The sequence below is a fragment of the Phyllostomus discolor genome, chromosome 7 (assembly GCF_004126475.2).
Source record: "Phyllostomus discolor isolate MPI-MPIP mPhyDis1 chromosome 7, mPhyDis1.pri.v3, whole genome shotgun sequence".
Classification (NCBI taxonomy): domain Eukaryota; kingdom Metazoa; phylum Chordata; class Mammalia; order Chiroptera; family Phyllostomidae; genus Phyllostomus; species Phyllostomus discolor.
In genome coordinates, this window is record NC_040909.2 from 36,811,318 (window position 1) to 36,836,134 (window position 24,817).

At 50.8% G+C, this 24,817-nt stretch overlaps 1 protein-coding gene across 3 annotated transcripts in view; it reads left to right on the forward strand.

Moving 5' to 3' along the window:
* Positions 1-24,817, forward strand: part of PXYLP1 (2-phosphoxylose phosphatase 1) — a 71,116-nt gene that overhangs the window by 34,324 nt on the left and 11,975 nt on the right. For 2 of the 3 annotated variants that reach the window (XM_028518743.2, XM_036030730.1), the window contains 3 exons: positions 538-669; positions 18,529-18,687; positions 19,312-19,438. In XM_028518743.2, the coding sequence (XP_028374544.1) occupies positions 591-669; positions 18,529-18,687; positions 19,312-19,438 (365 nt within the window). In that variant the 5' untranslated portion in view covers positions 538-590. Of the gene's footprint in view, positions 1-537; positions 670-2,406; positions 2,750-18,528; positions 18,688-19,311; positions 19,439-24,817 lie in introns of those variants that run through there. The other variant, XM_036030731.1, reaches the window with a different exon arrangement.

Consider the following 24,817-nt stretch of genomic DNA (forward strand, 5'->3'; position numbering starts at 1 on the left):
ATGGTCTGGGTGGGGAAAGATCTCTAATCAGCAGAGGGGCTGCTTAGTGTGGGAACGAGTCCTCTGGCTCCCCCTAGCTGTCCCTAAAGGCACTACTGTGGGTCAGGTGGCAGTGATTGACGTTCAGGTTAATGTTAAAAATAAAGAAGACCGGAGTCATCTAAAACGTTCATCCAGAAAAGTTGGAGACTTAGAAGTTGAGGTCAGAACGGGGTGAGCATGAGCTGGTCCTAGGAAACACTTCGTCGTCTGGCACACTGTCAGTGCTCAATAAACGTCCTTTACGGTTTTCTTTGGAAAGGTCATGCTGATATCACACAAATGAACCATTCACGAATTGCCTTCCTCTTACTAATTTGATGGATGCATTCTTGGCAGGCCTCGTTTGGGGGCAAAGACGTAACTGCGCTTGCTGTCGTCCTCCCACTAGGGTCTGTGTTTGTCTGCCAGAGGCCTGGGCTAATTGGATTATTTTCAGTTGGCAAACCTGGTTTTCCACCTCGGAACACATGTTTATTGCCTCTGCTTTGTTCACAGGGCATGTTCCCGATCTGAGGTGAAACCATGAAGAGGAGATACAACAAATAATAATGCTTTTCCGCAATCGCTTCTTGCTGCTGCTGGCCCTCGCCGCGCTGCTGGCCTTCCTGAGCCTCAGCCTGCAATTCTGTGAGTATCCGGGAGCAGAGGGGGCTTCGCTCTGAAACGGAGAGTCTTCCAGACAAACATGTGGGCCCAGAGCCTTTGTCGTCCAAATGAACAGTGGCGTTTAAAACAACGAGTCTTCCTATTATTGGTGCTGATGGCGGAGGGCTGGGAGCAGGAACCCTGAACCACTGAGCAGCTTTCTCGGGAGTCTGTCTTGGCCATGAGGAACCAGAGTGCTCACCAGGCCTTGGGACCTGTTTTTGGCTTCTGCACACATTCCTAAACCGCCTGGTTATTCCTGGACTGTTCAATTCCCAAGGCAAGACACGGAGTGGCCCAGCTTGTTTTCTCGTCATGCAGAGCCGCACAGAGCAGAGGTGTTTGGCCCTCTCTGGCTTGTTCTTTGAGGGTTGGGTGTCTGTCTTCTGTTCAGTGAGCGGTGGGGCTGGAGTTGTTGGGGAGAGTGGGAGCAGTGGGTATAAAACTCAGCCCCCGGGGCAGCAGGGTCTGTGCATGGGAAATTACATGTGGCTCTGGCAGGAGCGCAGCCAGTGAAGCCAGGCCACAGACCTCACCACCCAGCACTTTGACCTTCACTAGGAGCCTGTACACAGACTGGGTCCAAATCCATGCACCACACTGCTCCCTCCCCAAGGAGTGGCCATCCTCAAACACAGATCTGGCCCTGACCCCCTTGGTTGTAACCCTTCAGTGGCGGCCCACATGGTCTCAGAGGCCCTTCACTGTCCTGTGGCCCCTCTCACCACGGACTTGGTGATGCAGCATTACCCAATTGCTTGGCAGTCTCTCCATATCCAGCCGGTGGTCTATGCCAGGATCCCACCGGCCCCTCCACCCGGGGTGCTCTCCTCCTCGCCTCCCTCCCCCTCTCTCCTCCACCTGTTTCACTCAGTCCTTTTCTCCTGCAGGAACCTCCCATGACCCCCAACCGAGCCGGGTGCTTCTTGGACACACAACCAGAGCGTCCCGAACCTGTCTCTCTCCTTGCACTAACCACACAGTATCATGATTTTCAGTTCTTATATCTCTCCCTGCTACAAAACTGTCTGCTCTCTGAGAGCAGGAACCATGTCCTGTTTCCTCCTCTGTCCCCGAGGAACTGCACTGCCCAACACACAGTAGGTGTTTCATGAATGCTTGTTAGATGGATGGATGAATGAATCGCCTCCTGCTCTAAAAAGCAGGCTGCTCTGGTTCCCTTTCCTTCTGGTGCTGATACTCGAAGTCACCAAACTGCGCCATGTTGGGAACGGTGTTCTTGTTGGTGCCTGCCTTCCCTCCCTTTACCTCCTCGCCTGGGTGGGTGGGAGGCAACGGCTTCGTACCCATCACCACCGAGGACACGTCTGTGAGGAGGTGGCGTTTCTGCTACAGTTTGATTGATGGGAAGACGAGCGGGTGGCTTGGCAAGTGGGATGTTCCGAGTGCGCCACAGAATGTGGGCAAGACTTGGCATTCGGAGGTCTGCGGAGAGGCGGCTTGAGCAAGCCTCCCTGATTCACCCCAGTGTGTGACAGACTCCACGTGCGCGTCGGGTGCGTTTGACAGCCTATTTCGAGCCGCGAAGAAAATTTAAAATACTCCGTCCTTCCTTAATAGGAAAAGTGGTCGAGAGAAGGTGGACATAGGAAGTTTAAAGATACTCCAGATGGCTAACCAACCATGAAATATGAATCCTTCCCACAGAGTGTGTTTGGGCTCTCTGTCATTTAATTGTTTATAACTTTTCATTAAAAGTTTTCCATCCTTTGTTTGGAGAGCTAGGAGGTTACAATCAGCCTTGATTTGGATCCTGAGAAGCTGACAGGGTCTGAGACGTGAATAGGGGTTGCTTGTGTTTGCTGCGTTTCTTTTGCATGAGGTGGTTTCCACATCACTGAATTGGCCTGTGTGTTTTGCTTATATAACTCTTGTGAAAGTCGCTTCTGTTTTAGGAGGGCCAATTCCAGCCACGCTTTTTGAAGGGAAAATTTTGCAGGGTAAATTAGCCTGCGTAGGTCTGAGCTCTTTTCTTCTTGGATACATTGGAGTTTGGAAAGAAGTTAAGATATGGATGCTCTTACTGCTCTTCTACTTCTAGGTAAAATGTAATTTGGGGATTTACCCATTTCTGTATGTAATTGCTTTATTTCTCTAGTTGCTTTGTTGGTTGCTCATTTTTTATGGTGTTAGAAACTTTGCTAACTCATGATACAAAGGTATATGCTTGAGTAAGCAAGCATACTTAAGTTTTCATTCCTTCCCTGAAATATATGGACTTTTTCTTCACCATTTCTTTTGACTAACTTTTGAATACTGAATTAGCATGTACAATTCTTTTAGGGAATATATTTGAGGCAAATCAGATGTAACTTGGTTTTCTCATCCTTTAAGTAAACACTACAGTTTATTTATTTGCTTTCTGCAATGATTATATATTTTGTCCTGTTGGTAATTTTCTTTTTCTAATGTTTTGAACAGGAGACAGTTATGACCCAGGTTACAATTTTAAAAATCAGGTTGTTTAAATAAGCATTTTTCTTTCTTTTAACACAGAAAGAATGTCCGTGAACCCACATATATTTATTAAGTGCTCATGTGTGTTGGGCATTTCTCTACACTCTGGGGGTATAGGTCTCAAAAAAAGGATTAAAAAGTTTAAGATACAGTTTTTAGCTTCTCAAAATATGTTTATTTTAAATGGTACCAATAACTAGCTATTTGCTTATAGCCTTTAATAAAAATCTTTCATTTTGTATTTTCAAGTCCTTGATGGTTTTGAGTTTTGAAATAGGGACATTCTGAAATTCCTGATATTTAAATTATAGAAAGGAACAAGTAGGTGTAAATATCTTTAGTTATTCCAGTGAAAATGAGCACAAAGAAGAATAACATCTCAAATTGAGGAACTTTTTTAGGGCAACAGGGAAAGACCATCGGGACGTGAAGACTCGTGAATGATTAGTTGGTTTCCTTTTTCTGCTCCTTTGTAATCGTCCATTTTCTTGCTCAGCGCAGCCTGTGCTTAGCGCGAGTGTTACGCTCATTTCACTGTGCTCCCACCGGCGCTCCCCAGATGGCAGCCAGGCAGCGGGCAGGCTCTGGAGTCACGGCCAGGTGTGCGGCCACTCAGCAGTGGTGCACCCTTGGGCAGGTTTGACTTCCAGAGCCTCTGTTCCTTCTTCTGTGAACTGGAGTAAACTGTTGTTGCAAATCATAATTGTTGCTTTGCCCTGTTAGCGTGAGGACGGAAACCTTGTGGAAAACCCCTTGCCTCTGGAGGCATAATCAGCATAAATCTTTTTTTGTAATCCTCTCCCAAGGACATGCCTATTGATGTTAGAGAGAGGGGGAGGGAGGGAGAAAAAGAGAAACATCAATGTGAGAGAGAAACATTGATTGGTTGCCTTCCGCATGTGCCCCAGTCGGGGACCAAAGCTGCAACCTAGGCATGTGCCCTGACTGGGAATTGAACCTGCAATCTTTTGGTTTACAAGACAGTGCTCCAGCCAACAGAGCCGCACCTGCCAGGGCAACATAAACCCTTTAGCAACAGTACAGAGTCCCGTGGCAATGCACCATCCTCAGAAACCAAGGCTGTTGGTGTTCCAAAGGCTGCCAAGGCTTATGTTACTGTAGCTGTGGGGGGCAGGGGAAGGAGGAATACATCACACATTTATTTGTTTTGTATCAGAGTTCATTGACCATGGTAGGGCTTAATGTGAACTGGGCACATGGCACCTATAGCTGGAGGTCACCTTCTTGGGCAGGGCCCCAGATGACCAGAGCAGGTTCCAAGGGAGATGGCAAAGGTAGACTGGAGGTGCAGATCCCCAGGCGGAAGAGGGCGAGGTTGCCCTGCGGAAGTGAAAGCCACTTCTTCAGTATCTGAAGAGCCCTTTCTGCAAGGGGGGCTGGGCTTCTTGTGGGGGACCATGAAGACACATTTCAGTCAAGTGTCAGTGTCACGCAGAGATGGAATGGGTGGATGCCACCTCTGGAGTGTCGCTTTATGAAGAGTAGACCCTAGGTAGGTCGTTGTACCTGATCCCATTTATAGTCTCTTCAGACTCTGAGGTTTTACGATTTTGTGTTCCTTGTGGATGCGGTGTCATGAGCATGTGCCACATCGTCGCTCGGCAGAGGCCCCTCAAGTTTCCGCTGTGTATTAGGCCTGGGCTGGGAGGGTCATCTCTCCAGGGCTGCAGGAGCCCTGCGTCCACTGGAGAGTCAGGAGCAGACACTTGAAACGCAGTGTGCTAAGTGCCAGGATGGGTAAGAGGTGGCAGCGTGAGGACACGAGAAAGAACACGGACACAGGAGCCAGACTGCCTGGGGCAAATCCCTGCCCTCTACTTACCAGCTATGTGGCACACTATTTCCCCTCTCTGTGCCTCAGTTTCCTCATCTGTAAAATGAGTATAATGAGAGTCCCTATTTCATAGGGTCAGTAAAGGACTAAGAAAACCGATACTTACGAAGCACTTAGAATAGTGCCTGGCACATAGTAATCACTGCATGTATGTTTGCTAAATAAAATGAATTCAAAATCACTTAAGGCAGGGGGATATGGGAGGATAGAGGACAAGAAGCTAATCCAACCCAGAGGTCAGAGGAGACTCCCAGAGGAGGTGACATCTGAGCTTCGTCCTTGAGGGAAGAGGAGGAGCTGGCCAGGGAGGAAGCTGGGAAGGGCATTCCCGGCTGCTGGGAATGGGAATGCACGGGCACCCAGAGAGAGGGACACAGCTAGTCACCTGTGCGCAGCTGTGAAAGTGGACAAAGGCCAAGGCCACCCCTGTCTCCACGTTCTCTCCTGAAGGAGCAGGGAGCCGCTGGGGCGGGGAAGACACCGTCAGCCTCATATCCTGGAAAGACCACAGTTCCACACAGTGTTTGCTGCAGTGTGGTCTCCTGAGCTCCTCCATCCCAGTGACCCAGGGAGCTTGTTAGAATGCCTGTTCCAGAAACAAAAAGAGAGCGCACACTTTGGACCCCCCCTCTTCAAACTCAGAATCTTGGTGTGTGTGGAACCCAGAAACCTGCATTTTTAACAAACCCCCGAGTGGATCTACTGAACACAAATTTGGGTGCTCCCTGTTCAGAGGCCGGTGGGGGGTCGATGCTGGAGGCAGCTCAGGGGCATGTAGGAGTCTGGTTCAGGTAGTTCAGCAGATGCTCCCTTCATCCACCCACTCATGCCTCCATTCATTCACCTAAACACCTCGTGTTCATCTGGGACGCGTGTGCCAAAGGCTGGAGGAAACGCCCACGACAGGCACTGGGCAGTCAGCCATGCAGGGCTGATGGCTCCCTGGGTCTGAACAAGGAGGCCCAGGGAGAGCACTCAGGGCAAGAGGAGACACAGGACAAGGTCCGGACAACTGGGGGAGCTGGGGACAGAGCAGGAGGAAGAGCTGGGGGGAGTCCATGGGGTCCATTGGGGTCACTGGAGGTACCGAGGGCCCAAAGGGGTGGGGTGTGGATGGGTGCGGTGTGCTGCCAGCAGGCAGGTTTCAGGGGCTGAGCTAAGAGGAACCCTGACCAGAGCCCCTGTGTGGGGACTTTGGACCCACTGTTTATGAAGCCCTGGCTGGGGGAGACCAGGTCTCCCAGGAGCATCCAAAAGCTACTCTAGACTGACAGCCTGTGGATTTGTTTTGTTTGGCCCCACTAGTGTTTTCACATTTTAAAATTTATTTACCAATGTTTTAAAACTGGGCCATGTCACATAAACTTGCAACCCCTCTTTTAAAAACCAAGTAAGCTGAGGCCCACAGTCCCCAAGCAGCTGGGCAGGGGCCGCCCCACCGGGGAGAGTTTGAGCTCCCTCTCTCTCCACAGTCCTCACCCTGGGAGCCTGTCCGCTCTGGCTTTTGTGTCCTGTGGCGCAGACAGAGGGAAAAGATGAGACCTGGGCAGACAGAGGGAGGGAGGCCAGGAAGGAGACAGAACAGCGGCAGAGAGGGGGGTCCCTGAGCCAAGGGAGGCAGGTAACTGCCTTGAGTTCTTGGTGGGGTGCTGATGAGCCCAGCTTAACCAGGTGTGTGTGGGCAGTGTGTGTGTGTGTGTGTGTGTGTGTGTGTGAGAGAGAGAGAGAGAGAGAGTGTGTGTGAGTGGTGAGAGTGTGAGTATGTATGTGGTGTGTGGGTGGTGTGTGAGTGGTGTGTGGGTGTGCTGTGTGTGTATGTGGGGTGTGATTTGGGGTACCTGCATGTGTGCAGCACAAGAGTGTGTCTGTGGGGCTGTGAGTGTGTGCGGTGTGTGTGTATGTGTGTCCAGTAGCTCCTTGGCACCTGTCTTCCCTGCAGAGCCATCATTGTCCTGTATCTTCTGGCCCCCACACCCCTCCCTTACGGTGCGTTCCATTTGTCATTTGCTGGGAAGGAGAACAGCCGTGCTTGGTAGAATAGTGTAGAAATTAAAGGGAAATTGCCTCTGAGTGGGACCTCGAAGAGCCCCTGCGAGGTGCCTCAGCGTTGTGACGCTTGCCTTGCCGTGGTCTTCAGACCCTGGCATCTTCACCCTCCGCTGCTCTTTGAAGTCACTCCTGTTGGTGTTTGCGGCCCCAGTTCCTGTGGGCATCCTCGACAGTCTGAGGCCAGTGCGGCGGGGATTTTGCCGAGGCACAAATTTGGGGATTGAGCTCCTCAGTTGCTGAGCAGGCCTGATCCCACTGTCTAGCCAGCGTCTTTGTCCTTCTCTTCTGTCAGCCAGGTGTATATTTTATGGAGTATATTTCACCCCCGGCGTATGTGTGAACTTTGAGACTCATGAAAATCTCAGTATGTTTTGTTGGCAAAGGTGTGGGGATGCAACCCTTAGAATGCCAAGGGTCTAATATACTGTCTCCTCTATTTTTAAAAGTGTAATAAGGTGCCTCCAGTTTTTTGTTTTGGTGAATTGGAGTCACATAGAATGAGGAATTAAAAATGAGGGCTTGCATTTTTAACCTAAGAGCTCTGTCATAATATGCCCTGTGTCATCATTATTGGTAACATTTTTATTCAGTATTTTTAAAATTAATTTTTATCCTTTTCATGGAGATTTACTTTCTGTCTGATGTTGAATTTTCTCTGAATGCTTCATGTCCAACTACCACATAGAATTAAATATCTTCAGGTAAGGAAAATTCTGTAGAGAAATGACACAATTAAGTCTGACAAATCAGCTTTCATCACAACATTTTAAGCTCGTGTAGTTACACTGGAAGGGCGAGAAGAACATGTGGCAGGCCCTCCATGCCCGTGGGTCATTTCTCGTTTCCTTACAGGGTGGACACCTTCCTTCCTTCCTTCCTTCCTTCCTTCCTTCCTTCCTTCCTTCCTTCTTTCTGGTCTTAAGAAATTTCTCCTAATAGATGTTTACTACAGCCTTGCTTATAATAGGAAGGAGGGGACAAGCAAGCGCCGAAGTGTCTGACAGGAGGTACCCTGCGTCCATTACACCGTGATCACACAGGACTTGGAAGGTTGCCATAATATGTTAGCTTTTACATGAGAACACATGTGTGTGTGTATGTGTGTGTGTGTGTACCCGTGTAGTCAACAGGATTGATAAGGAGAGGAATCTCCCATTTAGAGGAGAGGAAACTAGCCAGTCAGTTAGTAAAACTAGACAGTGTAAGTAAAAGGTGCCAGTGAGTTGAGAAGGGTATCTGTGCGTCACCGAGACTGCACAGGGAGAGACAGATTAGGAGAGAAAGTTCCTGGATGTGTTTCCGTGGCAGTAACCACGGAATGGGCGAGCCAAGGACACATGGAAGGCTGCCCAGGTGGAGTCACATCACTGCGCTAACCAGCTGGAGACCCCACTCCTCGTTGCCTTGGCAACAGAGCTCCTGTTCCAGGCTGATGACATTTAGAGAGAGAGAGAGAGAGAATGAAAGTCTATCTTAGAGTGAAGTAACTGGTCCTCGGAAGTGGGGCCAGAGGTGGGGCTGTGTGATCCTGACAGCAGCCCCCACATCAGGGAGGGCCTGGGGGCGCTGCTTCAGGAATGAGGGCTTGAGGGCAGAATTTTTTTTGTTTTATTTTGTATTGGTTTCAGGTGTACAGCTCAGTAGTTAGGCAGTCATATACTTTAAATAGTGTTCCCTCGATATTTCCAGTACCCCAACTGGCACCATACATTATCGCAATATTATCAACTGCATTTTCTATGCTTTTTTTACTTCCCATGACTAGTTTGTAGCTACCAATTTGTGCTTCTCAGTTCCTTTGCCTCTTTTTTGTTTAAGATTTTATTTATTCATTTTTAGAGAGAGGGAAGGGAGGGAGAAAAACATCAATCGGTTGTGTCTTGTACGCACCCCATCCGGGGACTGAACCCTCAACCCAGGCCTGTGTCCTGACGGGAAATGAACTGGCGACCTTTGGCTCTGCAGGATGGTGCCCAGCCACCTGAGCCGCACCAGTCAGGGCCCTTCACCTCTTCCACCCATTTCTCTTTCTCTGCCTGTGAATCTGTTTGTTCGTTTAGTTTGTTCTTTAGATTGTACAGGCCATTGGAGTCATATGGTATTTGTCTTTCTCTGATCGACTTATTTCACTGAACATAACACCCTGTAGGTCCAGCCATTCTGTCGTAAATGGTCAAATTTCTTTTTTTATGTGTGAGTAATATTCCATTTTAGATACATGTACCACAGCCTTTTTATTCACGAGGGCAGACTCTGAATCCTGAATAAGAGGGCAGAGTTGGCGTGTACACAGAGAGCTCCGGGACCTTGTCACCATCCTCTCCACCACTGTGGCCGCAGTGCACGATGCCTCCCTGAGGCCCAGCAGGGCCAGGCTGCCCCCGGGATGGGAAGGACAGGGTAATGCATGGGCCCTGCTCGGATTTATCTGGTTCAGGCTCCAGCATCACCCATTGCCTTTCCTGTCTCCCTTTCTTGTTTTCCTGTGTCCTCTGAGGGGCTGGACCCCGGTGGCCAGAGTTCTGTCTCTCCACAGTCCCAGGTAGCAACCAGAGCGGGGGACATCTGGTCATCACAACATCAGATACCTGAGAGTTCAGGCCCCTCCCTCAGCCACATTGTCTCTTCCACTGAAGTGTCCTCCCCAAGATCTCCCACCCGCCTGACCATCTCCTCCTTTTGACCCTTTTCACAGAAGGCAGATGTCTGGCCAGCCTTCCTGAGCAGTTGGTTTGGTGGCCTCAGTGGGGTGCATGCATTTGAGACACAGGAAACTTATTAGTTCCTCTTTGGCGAGGTAACAGTACCCTTGGACCATAGTGACTGTCACCATTCCCACCAGAGGAAGGACAGAAGCACAGATTTAAGCTGTGGCAGGACATCCAGCCACCACCCCCCACCCCCCCCACACACACTAAAATGTGCGCTGTAGGGTTCTCTGGGTGGTAAGGGTAGGGGTGGTTTTCACTTCTTTGTATACACTAGTATTGAATGGATATTTTAGAATAAACATGTTTATATGAATTGTAAAGATCCCTTTTCATTTTGAAAAGTGAAAAATCTCAAGGGTATTGAAATTGGACACCCTTTTCCAGGTACATTGTGTTCTTAGCCTGAGCCCACAGATGTCTATATTGCCTCGTGTGGTTTCAGGGGTCCTGCGAACCCCTAGAAATCAAATTCAAAAACTTGCAAACACATCCCTTATTCAGGGGTGAGGAGCAGTGGCTTTTGTCAGATTCTCAAAGGTGAGGCAGAGGGGATCTTAGCCTGAGAGGGCTAAGGAGGCTGAGATTCTCAGCACAGTTCTTTCTGGAGGCCTGTCCTGGAGTCTGATGTCTCATTCTGTCATGATTTGGAGTCCTTGGGGCTTGGTGACCATCTAACCCGAGGGGCCCTGTTAGGTCCAGGCCAGTTGTTGGTGGCCCCGTAAGAGTGTGAGGTTTCCTGCCTCCTGCACGTGGGCCAGGCTCAGGCCCTGGGGGACCCCCTGCCCCTGCACTCTGGCAGTCCTGTGGACTTAGGTGGCAGATGTCAGAGGGAGGGGTCAGGCAGGGAGACAACAAGACCTTGGGAACAGTCTCGGGCAGGAGCTGAGGCCCCAACCCTGAGAGTCACCCCTGTCGTGGTTGCTGGCTCTCTGAATGGGACCAAAGCGTATCACTGGCACCAAAAGCACTTAGTGGATCCTTATCTAACACTGGTTCACCAGAAGGCAATGAGAATGGGGGATGAAGAATGACTAAGGAGGATAACAAGAAAGGTTTGTGTTGTGCTGTGTCCCAGCGTGGATGGGTCAAAAGGGGTCTGTGGGTTCATCTAGTCAGTCTTGCCCATGTAAAACAAGTCTCAGCGCCTATAGATGCGGACTTGATTTTTCACACTTTCCCTATACACGTGATTTCTACCCCTGCTGCTAAAGACAAGTGGCCAAAGGCAGATGACGAAACTGTGGGCTCTGGTGTTGTTTCTGGTTGGTACTTGAGACTTACACACAGGCATTTTTCTCTTCCGTGCACAGTAGAGGCAGATTGGGCATTTGAGACAACTTAGTGGATTGAGGAGCACTGAGGGAATTGTGGGAATTGCCTGTTAGAACAAATCATTATTCCTTGGCAGGCCAGTGAAGGAGAGAACATGCCAGAGCCTCCTGGATGGCTGGGAGGAAGGAATCGGAAATCGGGTGACAGCACTAGGGGTCATTTTACAGATGAGGGTGTCATTTTACAGGTGAGGGAAATGATACAGATGAGGCAGGGATACTTGCCCCAGGTCAGGCAGCTAGGAAGTGATGGAGCCAGCCCTGGAACACAGGTCTTTGTGTCTGATCACATCGCCTCCCCCAGCCCCACACTGCCTCCCTGCTTTCAGAACCGCGGCCAGCTGTCACAGCAGCGGGGACTGAGGACAGACCTTAAAGGCACTGGAAAAGAAGAGTCCCAAGGGAAGACGTGGCCTGCCCAGGGCTGAGGTCCCGCTGAAGGTGAGGCGGGCCCTGGAGCTAGGAAGGTGAAAAGCAGATGGTGGGGCCACCCCTGGGTCCCATGAGGTTCTTTGCTGGTCCAGTCAGTGGTGTGACTTACGGGGCAACTGAGCCCAGAGCAATGGGGACAGAGACCAGCCAGCACTTTAGCCCCACATGTTGGCCTTGACTGCACACCTGTGAATCCCCGACACCTAGCTTTAATCTGTCAGGGGGTCTGTGTAATCGGACCAGAGCTGACTGACTAAACAACAGGTCGGCAGGTGCAGCAGGAGGCAGCTTACGGCATGGGTGGCAGGAAGCACGGAGGCTGCCTAACTCCCCGTAAACCTGACCCGTCCACATGGGAAGCCTTTCTTTCCAGGAAGGGGCCTTTATTGGCACAGTTGGCTGGTGTCAGGCCCCATCCCTGGAGCAGCACCACACCCCACCACACCATGTGATTGGCATGGGGAGGAGCCACTCCACAGATCGAAAGGAGAAGCGGTGATCTGACCCAGGGGTGGGAGCTCCCACAGCACTCTATCAAAATCAGCTTTTAAAAAGTTCTCACTTGAAGATATGTTTATTGATTTGAGAGAGAGAGAGAGAGAGAGAGAGAAACATCACATCAATGTGAGAGAAAAACATTGATTGGTTATCTCCCCTACGTGTCCTGACCTGGGATCGAACCCACAACCCAGGTTTGTGCCCTGACCAGGAATCAAGTCTACAACCTGTTGGTGTACAGGACAATGCTCCAACCAGCTGAGCCACCCAGCCAGGGCTCAAAGTCAGGTCTGAGGCACCTGTAAAGGCCTTGCATACAGCAGCTTCTTAAGGCTAGAGCTGGTGGCAGAAGGCCCCGTGTGCAGCTAGGTTTTTGTTCTCTGCCCTGCACCAGACCCCGACATGGGGAGATGAGCTAGAGACCATGGGCACTGGCTGGTGACCTGGAGGAAATGTGCTGGCCCATCGTTGTGTGAGTCTAAATGATTCTCAGCTAATGAGCCGGCTGCAGACACCACGCTGTGACATTACCCACTGACCCCGTAGGTCACTGAGTTTGGGGAAGTAACTAAGGTGGCCTGAGTCCCAAGGCCAGAGAGGGGCTTGTGGGCTAGGGGCCTGTGCTGATAAGTTATGACCTGATCCTGACCCTGAGTCCTTTCTCTCCTTTTCTCTATTCTATGGGAACTATCAATAGAATAAACAAAAGTTAAAAGAAGCAAATCATTAAATGAAACATCTTCCAGACACAGCCCTAGTGCTGGATCCTAAGCTTGTTGATAGGTCAGATTTTGCCTGAGGCTGTTACTGGCTGTTCTCTCTGGCCAACTTCCCAGCATCTCCTCTCTGTCCCGGTCTTTACGGCACCTGCCCTGTGCCTGAGCCCCCAAACCAGCAACCAGGGTGTGCAGGGCCACCGTGACCAGGAAGGCCATTTCCCCTGTGAGGGCCATATGCTTCTTGCTCCCCTGTCTTATTTAATACCTCACCACCTTCCCCAACTAGATTGTAAGCCTCAGGAAGACAGAGATCTTATTCTTATTCTCTGAAGAATCCCCAGCAGATGCTCAGTAAGTTTGGATGGATGGATGGGTGGATGGATGGATGTATGGATGGATGGATGGGTGGGTGGATGGGTGGGTGGATGGGTGGATGGATGGAGGGTACACAAACAAATACCAGACCTGGGAGGACAGCAGGCCTGGGCTTACAGGCTGCGGGACCCCAGGCCCTCCTTTGACCTGCCTCTGTCTGAGGGCGGTTGCCTGGCTGATGATTACTCTTCCTACCACGAGGCCTGAAGCTGGAAAAAGCAGCACGGGCCAGTCTATGCACTGGTCAGAGCTGAAGGGGTGTTTGCCTGTGATACACTGGGATTCTTCCTTGTGCACTGGGGAGGGTGGGGGTGGGGGGTGAAGAGGGGAGGGGGCCTGAGGGAACAGTGCCTGATTGTTTTGTTCATGATTCTAGGAAGGGTACTAGCTGCTTTTACGAGTGAGAGGGTCCAAGGAACTGCTGTAGAGGCAACGCTCTCTGCCATTTCTTTGACATTGAGACTCCACTGGCATTTTTACACAAGGTCATAGGTGTGCCGGCAGGATGGAAGTGATTGTGGGTGAGATGAGCCAGTAAAGCAGCTGAAAATGAGAGACTCATGTGTACAGGGGGCTCACAAATCTTCTTGTCTGCTTGGGAATCACACCACAGAGAAACTGCCTACCCATAGGCACCAAGTTAGTTATCCACAAAGATGTCTCCTGTCCTGATATTCACGGTGGTCATAGTGGTTCAGTGGCCCCGGGGCCTGTTCTAGATTCATGGGGTTTTTTTACACCTATACTCATTGTTCATCAATTTGCCTGCCTGCTGTCTCTTCTGATGCCTCCACAGTCTGTTTGCCTGATGGCATCTGAGCTGCTGTCGTCTGCTTGGGTTCAGCAGAGTTCCGTGTTGTCCCACAGAGCAGCTGGAGGAGCTGGGAAGGTGGGGACCTGGGCAAGGCTGGCCAGGAGAAGCAGTGTCCTGGGGCCCCAGACCCCAGGCCGCAGCCCAGGAGAGCTGATGCAGCCAGTGCACAGGCAGCCTTCAGCTCGGGGGCTGCTCCTTCGGGCTCCTTTGCAGCCAGCCTCTCCCAGGGCTCCCCACACATCAGCCCTGGTGGGGCCAAGTGGACTGAGCCTCCAATGGTATCTTGAGCCAGTGCTGCCTCTCTCTGCTGTGCCTGCCCCTGCTGCACAGACCTCCCCTCCCCTTCCCCATGCTGTCAGCTTCATTTGTGCCTTCCAGGCCCAGCTTGGGTGTCTCCTGATAATCCCTGCCCATAGCTGCTGCACAGCTAACCCCTCTCCAGGGCTCCCATGTGAGGAGTCAAGGTGTATTTCACCAAAAGTGTGGAGCGCAGTGCCTGGCTCAGAGCGTCAGTTCAGCAAGCACAGATGAAGGGCCTGTCTTGTGCTGGCTGGCGGGGGATTATGAACTTGCAAGAGCCAGAGCCCTGGCCCTCTGGATACTCCTGGCTTTACTCGTACTGCGGCATGAACCAGGACGGCAGCAAGAACCGGGTAGGCTCATAGAAGAGGGACGTCAAAACTTCTTGGAGATTCGAAGCGGGCTGACCCCTGGGATCAGCTGCGGAGTTGGCCGTGCTTGGAGACAGAGGTGGGGTGAGGGTAGGGTTGCAAGCATGGGAGAGAAACATCCTGTGGGAGCAGGGGTGGCTCTGAGCAGCTCAGGACAATGAGAACTGAGTTGGGGCGGAGGACAGACAGGTGGAGCTGGGGAGACGGGTGAGCCCACGGCTTCTGTGCATCAGAACCTCCCCTGAGTGTCTGGTATCTGCAGGAGCCCTCAAAGGGCCCCATGTGGACGGACTCTGCATCCTGGTGACTCAGGAAAGCACCAACAGCACAGGGTAGTCCCAGCAGCAGGTGGGTGAGGCTGACAGGCCCAGAGGCCAGAGGAAGCCTCAGATGAAGTCGTTCTGAATGGATCATCTGATTGCCACCCAGTTGTTTTCTGTGGCTTTCAAATCACTGCTTCTTTGGGTCAGGGTGGATCATTTGTACCCAACTACCACAGTTCCCGTCTTAGTATTTTGGGCTGCTTAATAAAATACCATAAGCCAGCTGGCACAAAAACATCAGAAATTTATTTCTCTCAGATCTGGAGGCTGAGAAGTTCAAGATCAAAGCACCAGCAGATTCGGTGAGAAGGCTTCTCTTTGCTGTACCCTCGCGTGGCGGGAGAGCTCTCTAACATCTCTTTCTCAAGGACGCTAATCCCACTCATGAGTGAGCCCCCTCTGTGACCTAATCCGATTCCAGATACCAGCACACTGGGGGTTAGGACTTTAACATGTGCATCTGGGCAGACCCGTTCAGTCTATAGCAGTTCCCAAGTGGAAACCCCAACAGTCTACCCTTGTGGGCCAACAGATAAACCAGCAAACTGCAGGGACTCTGGGACACCCAGGGACCGTGCTCCTGTGCCCTGTGTCACTTACGTCATCATGTCTCCTTAGCTTTACTTCTCCCTGGCCCAGACTCAAAGGGAAGGTGCCCGTGGGCATGGTGCTGGGGCCAGAATCTGGTACCATGTCATAAAAGAATAGAGTCAAGGACCAGGGGTGCCACCAGCCAAAAGAGCTGAGTCATTGAGACGCCACCTTAGGGCATCTACTTTCTTCTTTCCTTGCTTTGGGGCCGATCCCCCCACTGCATATTAACACCCCGGGGCTGTGTGCTGGCGGCTTCAGCCCCTTCCAGCTGCTGGGAAGAAAATGGCTCTAGAATGAAATAAAGGGTAATTTTGAGTTGATAAACAGCCAACTCCATAGCTCTGTGATTGTTATCTTAACATAAGTAGGCGTAGACATTATAGAAATAATATATATTTCTATACATATAGAACATACGTAACACGCTTACTGTAAATATATATACATATGTGTATGTGTGGATATACACCAATGTAGACAGCAGTAGAAGAACAAGGGAAGATACTTTGCCCCCCATTTCGCCCATTCCCCCGAGGAATCCACAGCTGCATTGTGAGGGTTGCCCTTGCAGACATTTTCCTGTGCGTTTGCATAATAAACAAACGCCTGTGTATTCATACATTTGTGGTCTGAATTTCCTTTACACAAAGAGGATTGTGTAAATACCCCTGACTTGGTTTATCTGCTTCATTTATCTTTGGTTCTTTCCCATTCTTCTTCACTGTGGCAGAACATTCCACATTGTCCATGTAGTGTTCTGTTCCGCTGAGAGATATTTAGGTTATTTCCCTTTTTATTGTTACAAACAGCACTGTGGCGAATCTCTTTGGCCATATATCTTTGTGAAGTATCTTTGTGATAGGAATCTATAACTTCGTGGAATAGATTCCAAGATGCATAATGATGGGACCCGGAATGAAGCCCGTACATATCACATTCTGGTGGCTGCAGCCAAACACTCCTTCCGAAGGTCGCCCCGCTGCCTTCTCGCCCTCGGTGCACGGAAGTGCAGCTTTCACTCCCCGCCAGTACCGCTGTTACCAGCAACACATGGTTTTCTAGTCTGATGGGGAGGGCCGTGTCCTGTTGTTGTTTTATTTTATATTTCTGTAATTATAAACAATGTTGAACATCTCTTCATATGGGTATTGACAATGGCATTTATTTTCCCATAATTAGCCTGTTCGTATCCTTTACTGATTTTTCAGTGTTGGGGTTGAAATAGATTTAGACTGGTGATTGGGCCATGTTTTCGCTGTTGTCCAAATGTGGGCATCTATAACATATTACGGTGATTAATAAACTTTTTAGAAGTTAAATGATTGATAGGTGCACCTGTTTCTGTGTATTTCCTCTGTTGGTGGATGCTAAAATACAACTACTGCCGTGTGGGGAGTTCCAGAAAATCTGTGAAGCCACACAGAAGCTCCCCTGACTCGGGAAGGTGAAGGAACACAGCCCAGAAGATGGGCTCATGTCTGCTCGGAAATACCATATTTTGCTGTGTATGATGCGCACCCACTTTTTTGGCCCAAATTTTCAGTATAAAAATCTTTCATTTTAATTTTTTAATTCAATTTTGGTTAGTTTATATTTAGAAAACTGATTACCAAATTCTAGGGTATTATTTTGCATATGGATATCATTATTTCTTTCTAGAATTACACTTTTAATGCATATGCATAAATAAAAGAATTAAAATCATTTTTATACATACAGAATTAGTACTGCCCATGTATGATATGCATCCTTATTTTTTCCTCAAAAATTTGGGCAAAAGAGTACACATTATATACAGCAAACCATGGTAACTGACAAAGTGTATTAATCAGGGTTCATTTGGTTGAAAGTAACTGACACCCAGCTCAAACTAGCTTAAGCAAAAAAAAGAGGACTTTCTCAACTTATACCTAAGACAGGCTCTGGCTTCAGCCACACGTGGACCAGGGGCACAAAGGATGATGTCCTCAGGTCTGCTCTCTCTCCCCCTGATTAACTCTCTTCATTTGTTGGTCTGGCTTGGCTCTACTCAGCATCGTTCTCTTCTCCTGCAGACCAGGGCTTGCCGTGGAGGGACAGATGGCTGGGGCAGCGCCGAGTCTGCATCCTTAGAGACCAGTATCTAGCAGGAAAGGAGACCCTTTCCCAGTATCTGCACCGCACCTCTTGCAAGGAAAAGGAGTCCAGTGGCCCCTTCACTGTCCTCATTGACTCCAATCACATGTCCACTCCCAGGGGCCAGGAACATTGTGACTGACTGTTCAAACAGAGCCACCTGGTGCCAGGGGTGGGGGGCGTTCACCAACAGAAAGAGGGGTGCTAGATAAGCAAACATGGCAGGCTGCAGAGCCCACGCATGACGTGCTGAAAACTGTGGGGCGGGGCACCTGGCCTGGAGGTGGAGGAGTGAACTTAAAATGGGGTTCCAGCCACCACGTACGCCTTGGGCAGCTGCCTCAGCCTCCTCTGGGTCTGTGGCTGCCCACTCCTGACGTGGTTTCATGAGGATTATTGAGTAGACACCCATGACCCGGCTCTGGGGGCCACAAAGTGTACAGCAGGTGGCATTAAATGAGAAATGCCACACACCTGTGTCTAGCTCTTCACAGGCACTCAGAAGGTGATGGTTTTCTTCCTCAGTATTTACCTGAGTTCAGAGGGTGTTAGGAAAGAGGTAATCCATTTGAATTGAATAAAGTGACTGTGTGAGCCCTTTCGTCCCCACCCTGAGCGAGGCCCCGCTCTGCAGGGCGGCCTCCGTGTTGCCTTGTTATCAGTGAGGAGACCACGTGGCATCAGGAAAGAGGCCAGGCACCTCGGGGCTCCCGGAACGGTTCTTGGAGGGAAGCTGACTTCTTGCTCCACCGAAGTCTATGCCGAGGGAATGAACAGTCACTCAAGGTGGAAATCCTGCCACAGTCTGTGCCCCTCTGGCTGGCTCGGGGGCCCTGGTGACCTCGTGTGTCCTGACCTGCTTGGCTTTCCTTGCAGTCCACCTGATCCCGGTGTCCGTGGCTAAGAATGGAGTGAGTAGCAAGAGCCGAAAGAGGATCATGCCCGATCCCGTGACGGAGCCGCCTGGGACGGACCCGGTGTACGAAGCTCTCTTGTACTGCAACATTCCCAGTGTGGCCGAGCGCAGCATGGAAGGTAGGCCCGCCCAACACCGCCCAACTTGGCCTCTGACGGACACCCCTCTGGGGACCGGTTCTTCTTCAAGCCGCACAGCCTGGTGGTGAGGAATCGCCAGCCTGGGCGCCAACCCTGCCACGAGGCCAGCTTTTCCAAGTAGGCTCTCTGGGGGCTCAGGACACCCTGCTGGTATCTTGCAGCGAAGGTGTGGGAAAGTTCTTTCTACAGTGAATTTTGCTTTTCTGAGAGTGTGTTGGAGAATCATGTTGAGCCTGTTTGTGCCCTGCTTGTTCATGAAGGGTTTAAAGCAGAAGTCACCATGTCCAATGCTTCCCTGGGCCCCCACCTAGTCTGGGGTGTGAATGAGGCCCCAGGAACACTCTTGCCCACATGTCACTGGCCTCCAGCCCCCAGCCACACCCCCAGAGCCTCCCAGTGACTTCTGGGGGCCAGGGACACAACCAGCCCTCCCGTTCCTCTGCCCTCCTGTGAGTCTCTTCAGAGGCACCCACCCCCACGCAGACACGGCACCCTTCCGCCATCACCCCCCTCACTTCTGTGAAGTGGGATGGACTGACGCTTCCTGAGCGATAACAAGACAGTGTGTCTGTCTGTCTCTCTTTCTGTCTGTGTCTCTCGCAGGTCACGCTCCACATCATTTTAAGCTGGTCTCAGTACACGTGTTCATCCGACATGGGGACAGATACCCACTGTATGTCATTCCCAAAACAAAGCGGCCAGAAATTGACTGCACTCTAGTGGCTAACAGGTACATTGCACTTTTTCTAAAAGTTCTTTTCAAGAATCTGTTGTATCTGTCCTAATCAAAATGCTGACCGGAGAATGACAGGATGGGGTGTGACCTGTCGTGGAATGAATCTGATCTTCAGAACAATCCTGCGTGTTAATGAGGTCCCACAGTTGAGAAGACAGGCCCAGAGAGGTGAGGACACCTGTGTGAGGCCACACAGCAGATAAAGCCCTGGCCAGTCTGAGGCCCCCTCTCCCACCCCACTGCTTTTCTGTTTGAGCAATGGCTGGGACATGGTGCAGTGAGCACTGGGTTAGGGGTGCTCAGACCCTGGCTAGGCTGTTCCATTTGGGGCAGCAGGTAAGTCCCTTAGCCTGTCTGAGCCTCGGCCTTCCAGCTCTGAAGCAGGGGCAATGATGCTGACCGTGCAGGATGGGGTGAAGAAGAAGTGAGGTGAGAGAAGGGAAGGCCCACTCTCCTTTATTTGCAAAGCCGTATAAATGGAAGATACCACCTCAGATATCGACAGGGGTAGAAACAGCCTGCTCTTGGTTGAGAGCCCTCAGGATGAGACATGATTGAAAGGGGTGGAGATGGTGCCCCTGAAAATGGCATGGCTCTCCAGCTGGAGGCACAGTTAGCAGTGAAGTATGGGCTGGGCCTCCACACACGTGTCTGGAGACACATAACATCCCGAGCAGAATCTGCTGAGTGAGGAGAGGAGTCGGAGGTAAGTGCTCAGTGGGGAAGACATTATTCTGATGGAATGCTCCTGGTGGAACCACAGAATGCCCCCCTGCAGCCAGGGCTGTTCTTTCAACGTGGACCGCGGTGGGAACCCAGGAGCTTCAGGTCGACTCTGAACCTCGAGCCTTCTTCTCATTACCCAGTGTTATGGAGAAGATTAAGTGAGCCATCTCTGGTAAAAGCATCATAAAATACTATGTAACTGTAGGCTTTCAAATATTTTTTTCATTACCTGCTAGGGGTCATGACACTTGCAATCTGGGTATTTGTGGGGTTTTTTCCTACGTTCAGCAAGCGCCGAGGCACGCTGGGAGTCCCCTGGGCTGGAAAATACTCCAGTGGAGCCCAGCCCCGTCAGGGTGCCATGCAGACCCTGGCTTTCCCCCTCCAGGCTCTAGCCTCCTGTGCCAGCCTCCCCACTAGGACCCTCCGCCCCTGCCCTGTCCACTTCTTGCTAGCCCCCCTCAGCCCTTCAGGCCTCGCACCTGCCATTTGGCTTGCTTGTGCCCCGTGCCAGCTCGGCCCACTCCCGCAACTTCTGCGAGGCCCCCGGAGATGTGGCTCCTCTAGGAATCTCTCCCTGCATACAACGATGGGCTCTCTGCTCGAATCAGGCTCAGCCACTGCCTCACTTCTAACTGGAGAGGGGGCTGCAGGGAGGTCTCAGAACAAAATATTTAGTGGTCAGACCTTAACTGGCCTGAGGACTAGTGCAAGGGTGGAGGTCACTTGCTGTGCTGGGGAGTAACCCTTTAGTTTCTGGATCATGGGGATGGGCTGGAGCAGCCAAAGTAGCAGGAGGGCACAGGATGGGGTGCAGGGAGGGCAGCTTAGGGAAGTGGCTTTGCTCCATCGGGCACAGCAGTTTCCATGTGGTGACAGCTGGCACAGTCCTACCTTTGCACGCTGGCTGGATATCCAGCCTTGGAAGAGCCCGGGCACAAGTAGGCTACGGCCTCGGAGCTGGCCGGACCCAGGACAGCCTCAGAGGCTTCGTGGGCAGGATCATGCTTCACTTTTGGCTGTTCGCAGCTTCTGGTCCTTGTTCTCTCTCTCAGCTTCAGATTCTCAGAAGTGAGAGTTTGAGAGGCTTGGCTCAGACCAGGGTCTGATCTCAGACCAATCAAGTGTTGCTAGAATGTCCCTGGGGATGCAAAGCCTCTGGAGGCCTCCAGGCTGTTCCTGGGAGAAGGACCCATTAGTCAGGGCCACCTGGACAGCGTGCAAGGGCCTCCCCATGTGCCAGGGTACCTTGCAGCCTGCCCTCCCAGCATGACTGTCTCTGCCCTCCCCACCACCACCACAGGCTTCTCCAGGGCATTGGTCTTGCTCCTCCCCATGTCTCCCAGGCCCAGCCTGCGCCTGGCAGATAATGGTTGTCGGGCAGGGTTGGCTGCAGAACAAATTGAGTATCTAAGTGAGAATCACAAGTCACAATGGCCTATCGTCTTTCTAACATATGTTTCTATCAGATTTAAGTCTTGGCAGGGAGTCCTCTGAGGCCATTGTAACCTATTAGATGTAGGGAAGATCATTTCACCTCTCTGAGCCTCAGTCCACTGTTCTGGAACATGGGGATAGTGATATCTTCCTTCCCACGCCCTTGTGAAGTCTGACTAAGGTGAGGGGGTGAGGCACCAAGCCTGGTCTGTACCGAGAGCTTGGTAAGGGGGTGGCGTTTCATATACCACAGCAGCCTGGATGTCTTTGGGGGCCCAGCCTCATTCCTTCCCCGAGTGGTCGTGGTCATGAAGCTGGGACAGGCCACAGGGCCCCTCATTCTGTCCAAGCGATGGCAGGACCCACTGAAGGGGCCATTTCTGGGGCTCCCACCGGAGAGGCATAGTTCCTAGAGATCAACTGCCCCTGCTGCCTCGGCCCTCGTTTTCCCTGACCTTGACCTTGTGGCTTAGTTTTATTTGATCAAACATTCTGTATTTTTAGGATCTACTTTAAGTGCTTTGTAGAAAGTGGGTGGAGTATGCATGTGTAATTAATTAACATCATTTAATTAATTCCATCTTTAAAAACAATAAATATTGACCTGTTATTCACAAGAATGGACAGGACTTTCAGCGATGTGAATCCACTTTGGGCCTCTGGATCCCCTGAGACTGTGGGATCGGGGTCACCAGCAGTGTCCACTGCCTACGCAGGTACCAGTTCAGCTTCATGAGTTCCTAATTTCCACGGCCTTCTAAAAGGCAGTGGGTCTTGGAGTGTGCCTGTTAACGCTGGTCTGGGGAGAGAGTGTCTGAGCAGTGCAGTGAGCTGAGTAAGAGGAGCCAGATGTCTACAAGTCGGTTGCCCTAAAGCTTCCCTTCACAATGACGTGCTGTGCGGCCCTCAACATCTTTGTAGTAGAAGCTGTGTCTTCGTCAACGCCATGTGCCTCATGACAAAGGTGCTCTTTGTACCCTCAAAGGACCATGTTTAGCCAGTAGTAAGGTTATTTAGCCAATGACATGCTATGTTTAGTAAATGCTTTTAGTTTGCATTCATGCACATGAATTTGATATTCATTTCTAAGTCCAAAGAAGAAAAGAATATTGATAAATCAGCATTTATTCAATAAACTTTAGTTTTAAATGCATGTCATGTAGCAGGTACTATCACATGTACCTGGCTCATGTGAGCAGGATCCTACATGAAGTGAAGGAGCCAGTTCTGTGAGGATCCGGGGGAAGAGTGTTCCTGATGGAGGGAACAGCAAGTGCAAAGGGCTGGAAGAGCTGGGCATCTGTGAGTAACAGTAAGATAGTACGAGGATGTGGCTGGACTGGAGGGTTGAGGGGGAGAGTGGGTTCCTAAGGATTTGTAGAAGAAAGCTGTTCCTGCCTTCAGCGGGCCCAGTCACCTCTGGAGACTCTGATCTGGCACATGGTAAGCCCCCAGTGAGCGGTAGCCAGCACAGGTGGTAGCAGCAGCAGCATTAGAGAAAGAAGTAGAAGAAAATTGGAAGTAGTTTTGGTACCATATTTTGTGGCATGAGCCATAAGAGGGGCAGCCTGACTCAGCTTGGGGCAGGGAGGAGAGGTGGGATGACAGATCAGGGACGGTCACCAAGAGAAAGGGACCTAACCCGTGTGCGGGAATAAGGTAGCAGCCTGTGCAAAGGTGTGGGCCAGTGACAGTTCAACCCACAGGCTTAAGCATGGAGTGGATAGGTGGGTAGGGACTAGGCCACCTGATGCTTTGGATGTCTAGCTAAGGAGTGTGGACTCTAAGCATGAAGGTGGCAAGGGAGCTGGAGAGTGAAGGGCTGAAATTAGGAAGATGTGGAGAATGGAGTGGAAGCTGGTGGTGGTTTTTCCAGTATTATGGGGATAGTGATCCAGAAAAAGACTTCTCACAGAGTCAGAGCCCATCTCCTTTTTTTAAAAAAATATTTTCTTTATTTTAAGAGAGAGGGGAAGGAAGGGAGAAAGAGAGGGAAACATCAATGGGTGGTTGCCTCTTGAGCGCCCCCCACTGGGGTCCTGGCCTACAACCCAGGCATGTGCCCTGACTGGGAATAGAACTTGCGACCCTTTGGTTTGCAGGCCAGCATGCATGAAATCCACTGCCCTGCACACAAGAGCCACACCAGCCAGGGCAGAGCCCACGTCCTTAAGTTGACCCTCAAGGCCTCCTGTGCCCTTCCTCCCCTTTCCTCATCTAACCTCGCCTGCTGCTCTCCTTGCCTTCAACCGCACTGCTCCTGCCTCTCCTTCCCACATGCAGACACACTGCCACCTTGAGGCTTTTGCCCTGACTACGTCCTCTCTCCAGACAGTTACGCTCCAGGTAGCTTTACGATGGCGAGTTCACTCACATCCTTCAAGTCTTTGTTCAAATGTCATCTTCTCAATAAGACTAACCAGAGCATTCCTGTTAAAATTAGAATGCATTCCTCCTTTCACCCAAGTCTCCCAGTTTCCCCTTACCCTGCTCCTCTTTTTGATAAAGGCATCAACATAAAGCATCTGTTACCTTCTAACACACACACACATTTAGAGTGTTTGCTATAGTTGCCTGCTTCCCCAGGCTAGAATGTAAGCTCCCAAGGGCAGTGGTTTTTGTTTTTGTTCAATGCTACTGTATCCCAGATGCCTAGGACAGTGCCGGGCACATGGGAGGAGAATGATTAAATGTTTGTTGATTGAATAAGTGATGGAGGCTGGAACTCGGGGAATGACGGCAGAGATGGAGAGTGGGGGTGGACCTGAGAGAGTTACAAGGTCAGATCAATAGGACTTGGTGACAGGTTGGTGGAGATAAGAGAGAGAGATGGGATGGTGCCCTGGTTTCTGATTGGGCGATACCTCTCCCCACAATACACAGAAGAGGGGAAATCTGGGAGAGAAGTTACAAGGAGAGTTCTCAGAGCTAAGTTTGAACTGCCATCAGACATCCAAGTGTTTCTATAGTTTCTAGAAATTACTATAGGCCATGTAGTTGTGAGGCCTAGGAGTTATCTTGCCTGGAGAAAGAGGGCGATTTGAGAGTTCACCACGTAGATCGCAGTTGGAGCTGTGAGCTTGAACGGAATCACAGACAGGGCCTCTGGAGTGAGGAAAGGGCAGCAAACAGTCCTGGGAAACACCAACCTCTAGTAGCACAGAGAGAAGGGAGGATCCCAAGAGGAGACCATGAACTGGCAAACAGGGA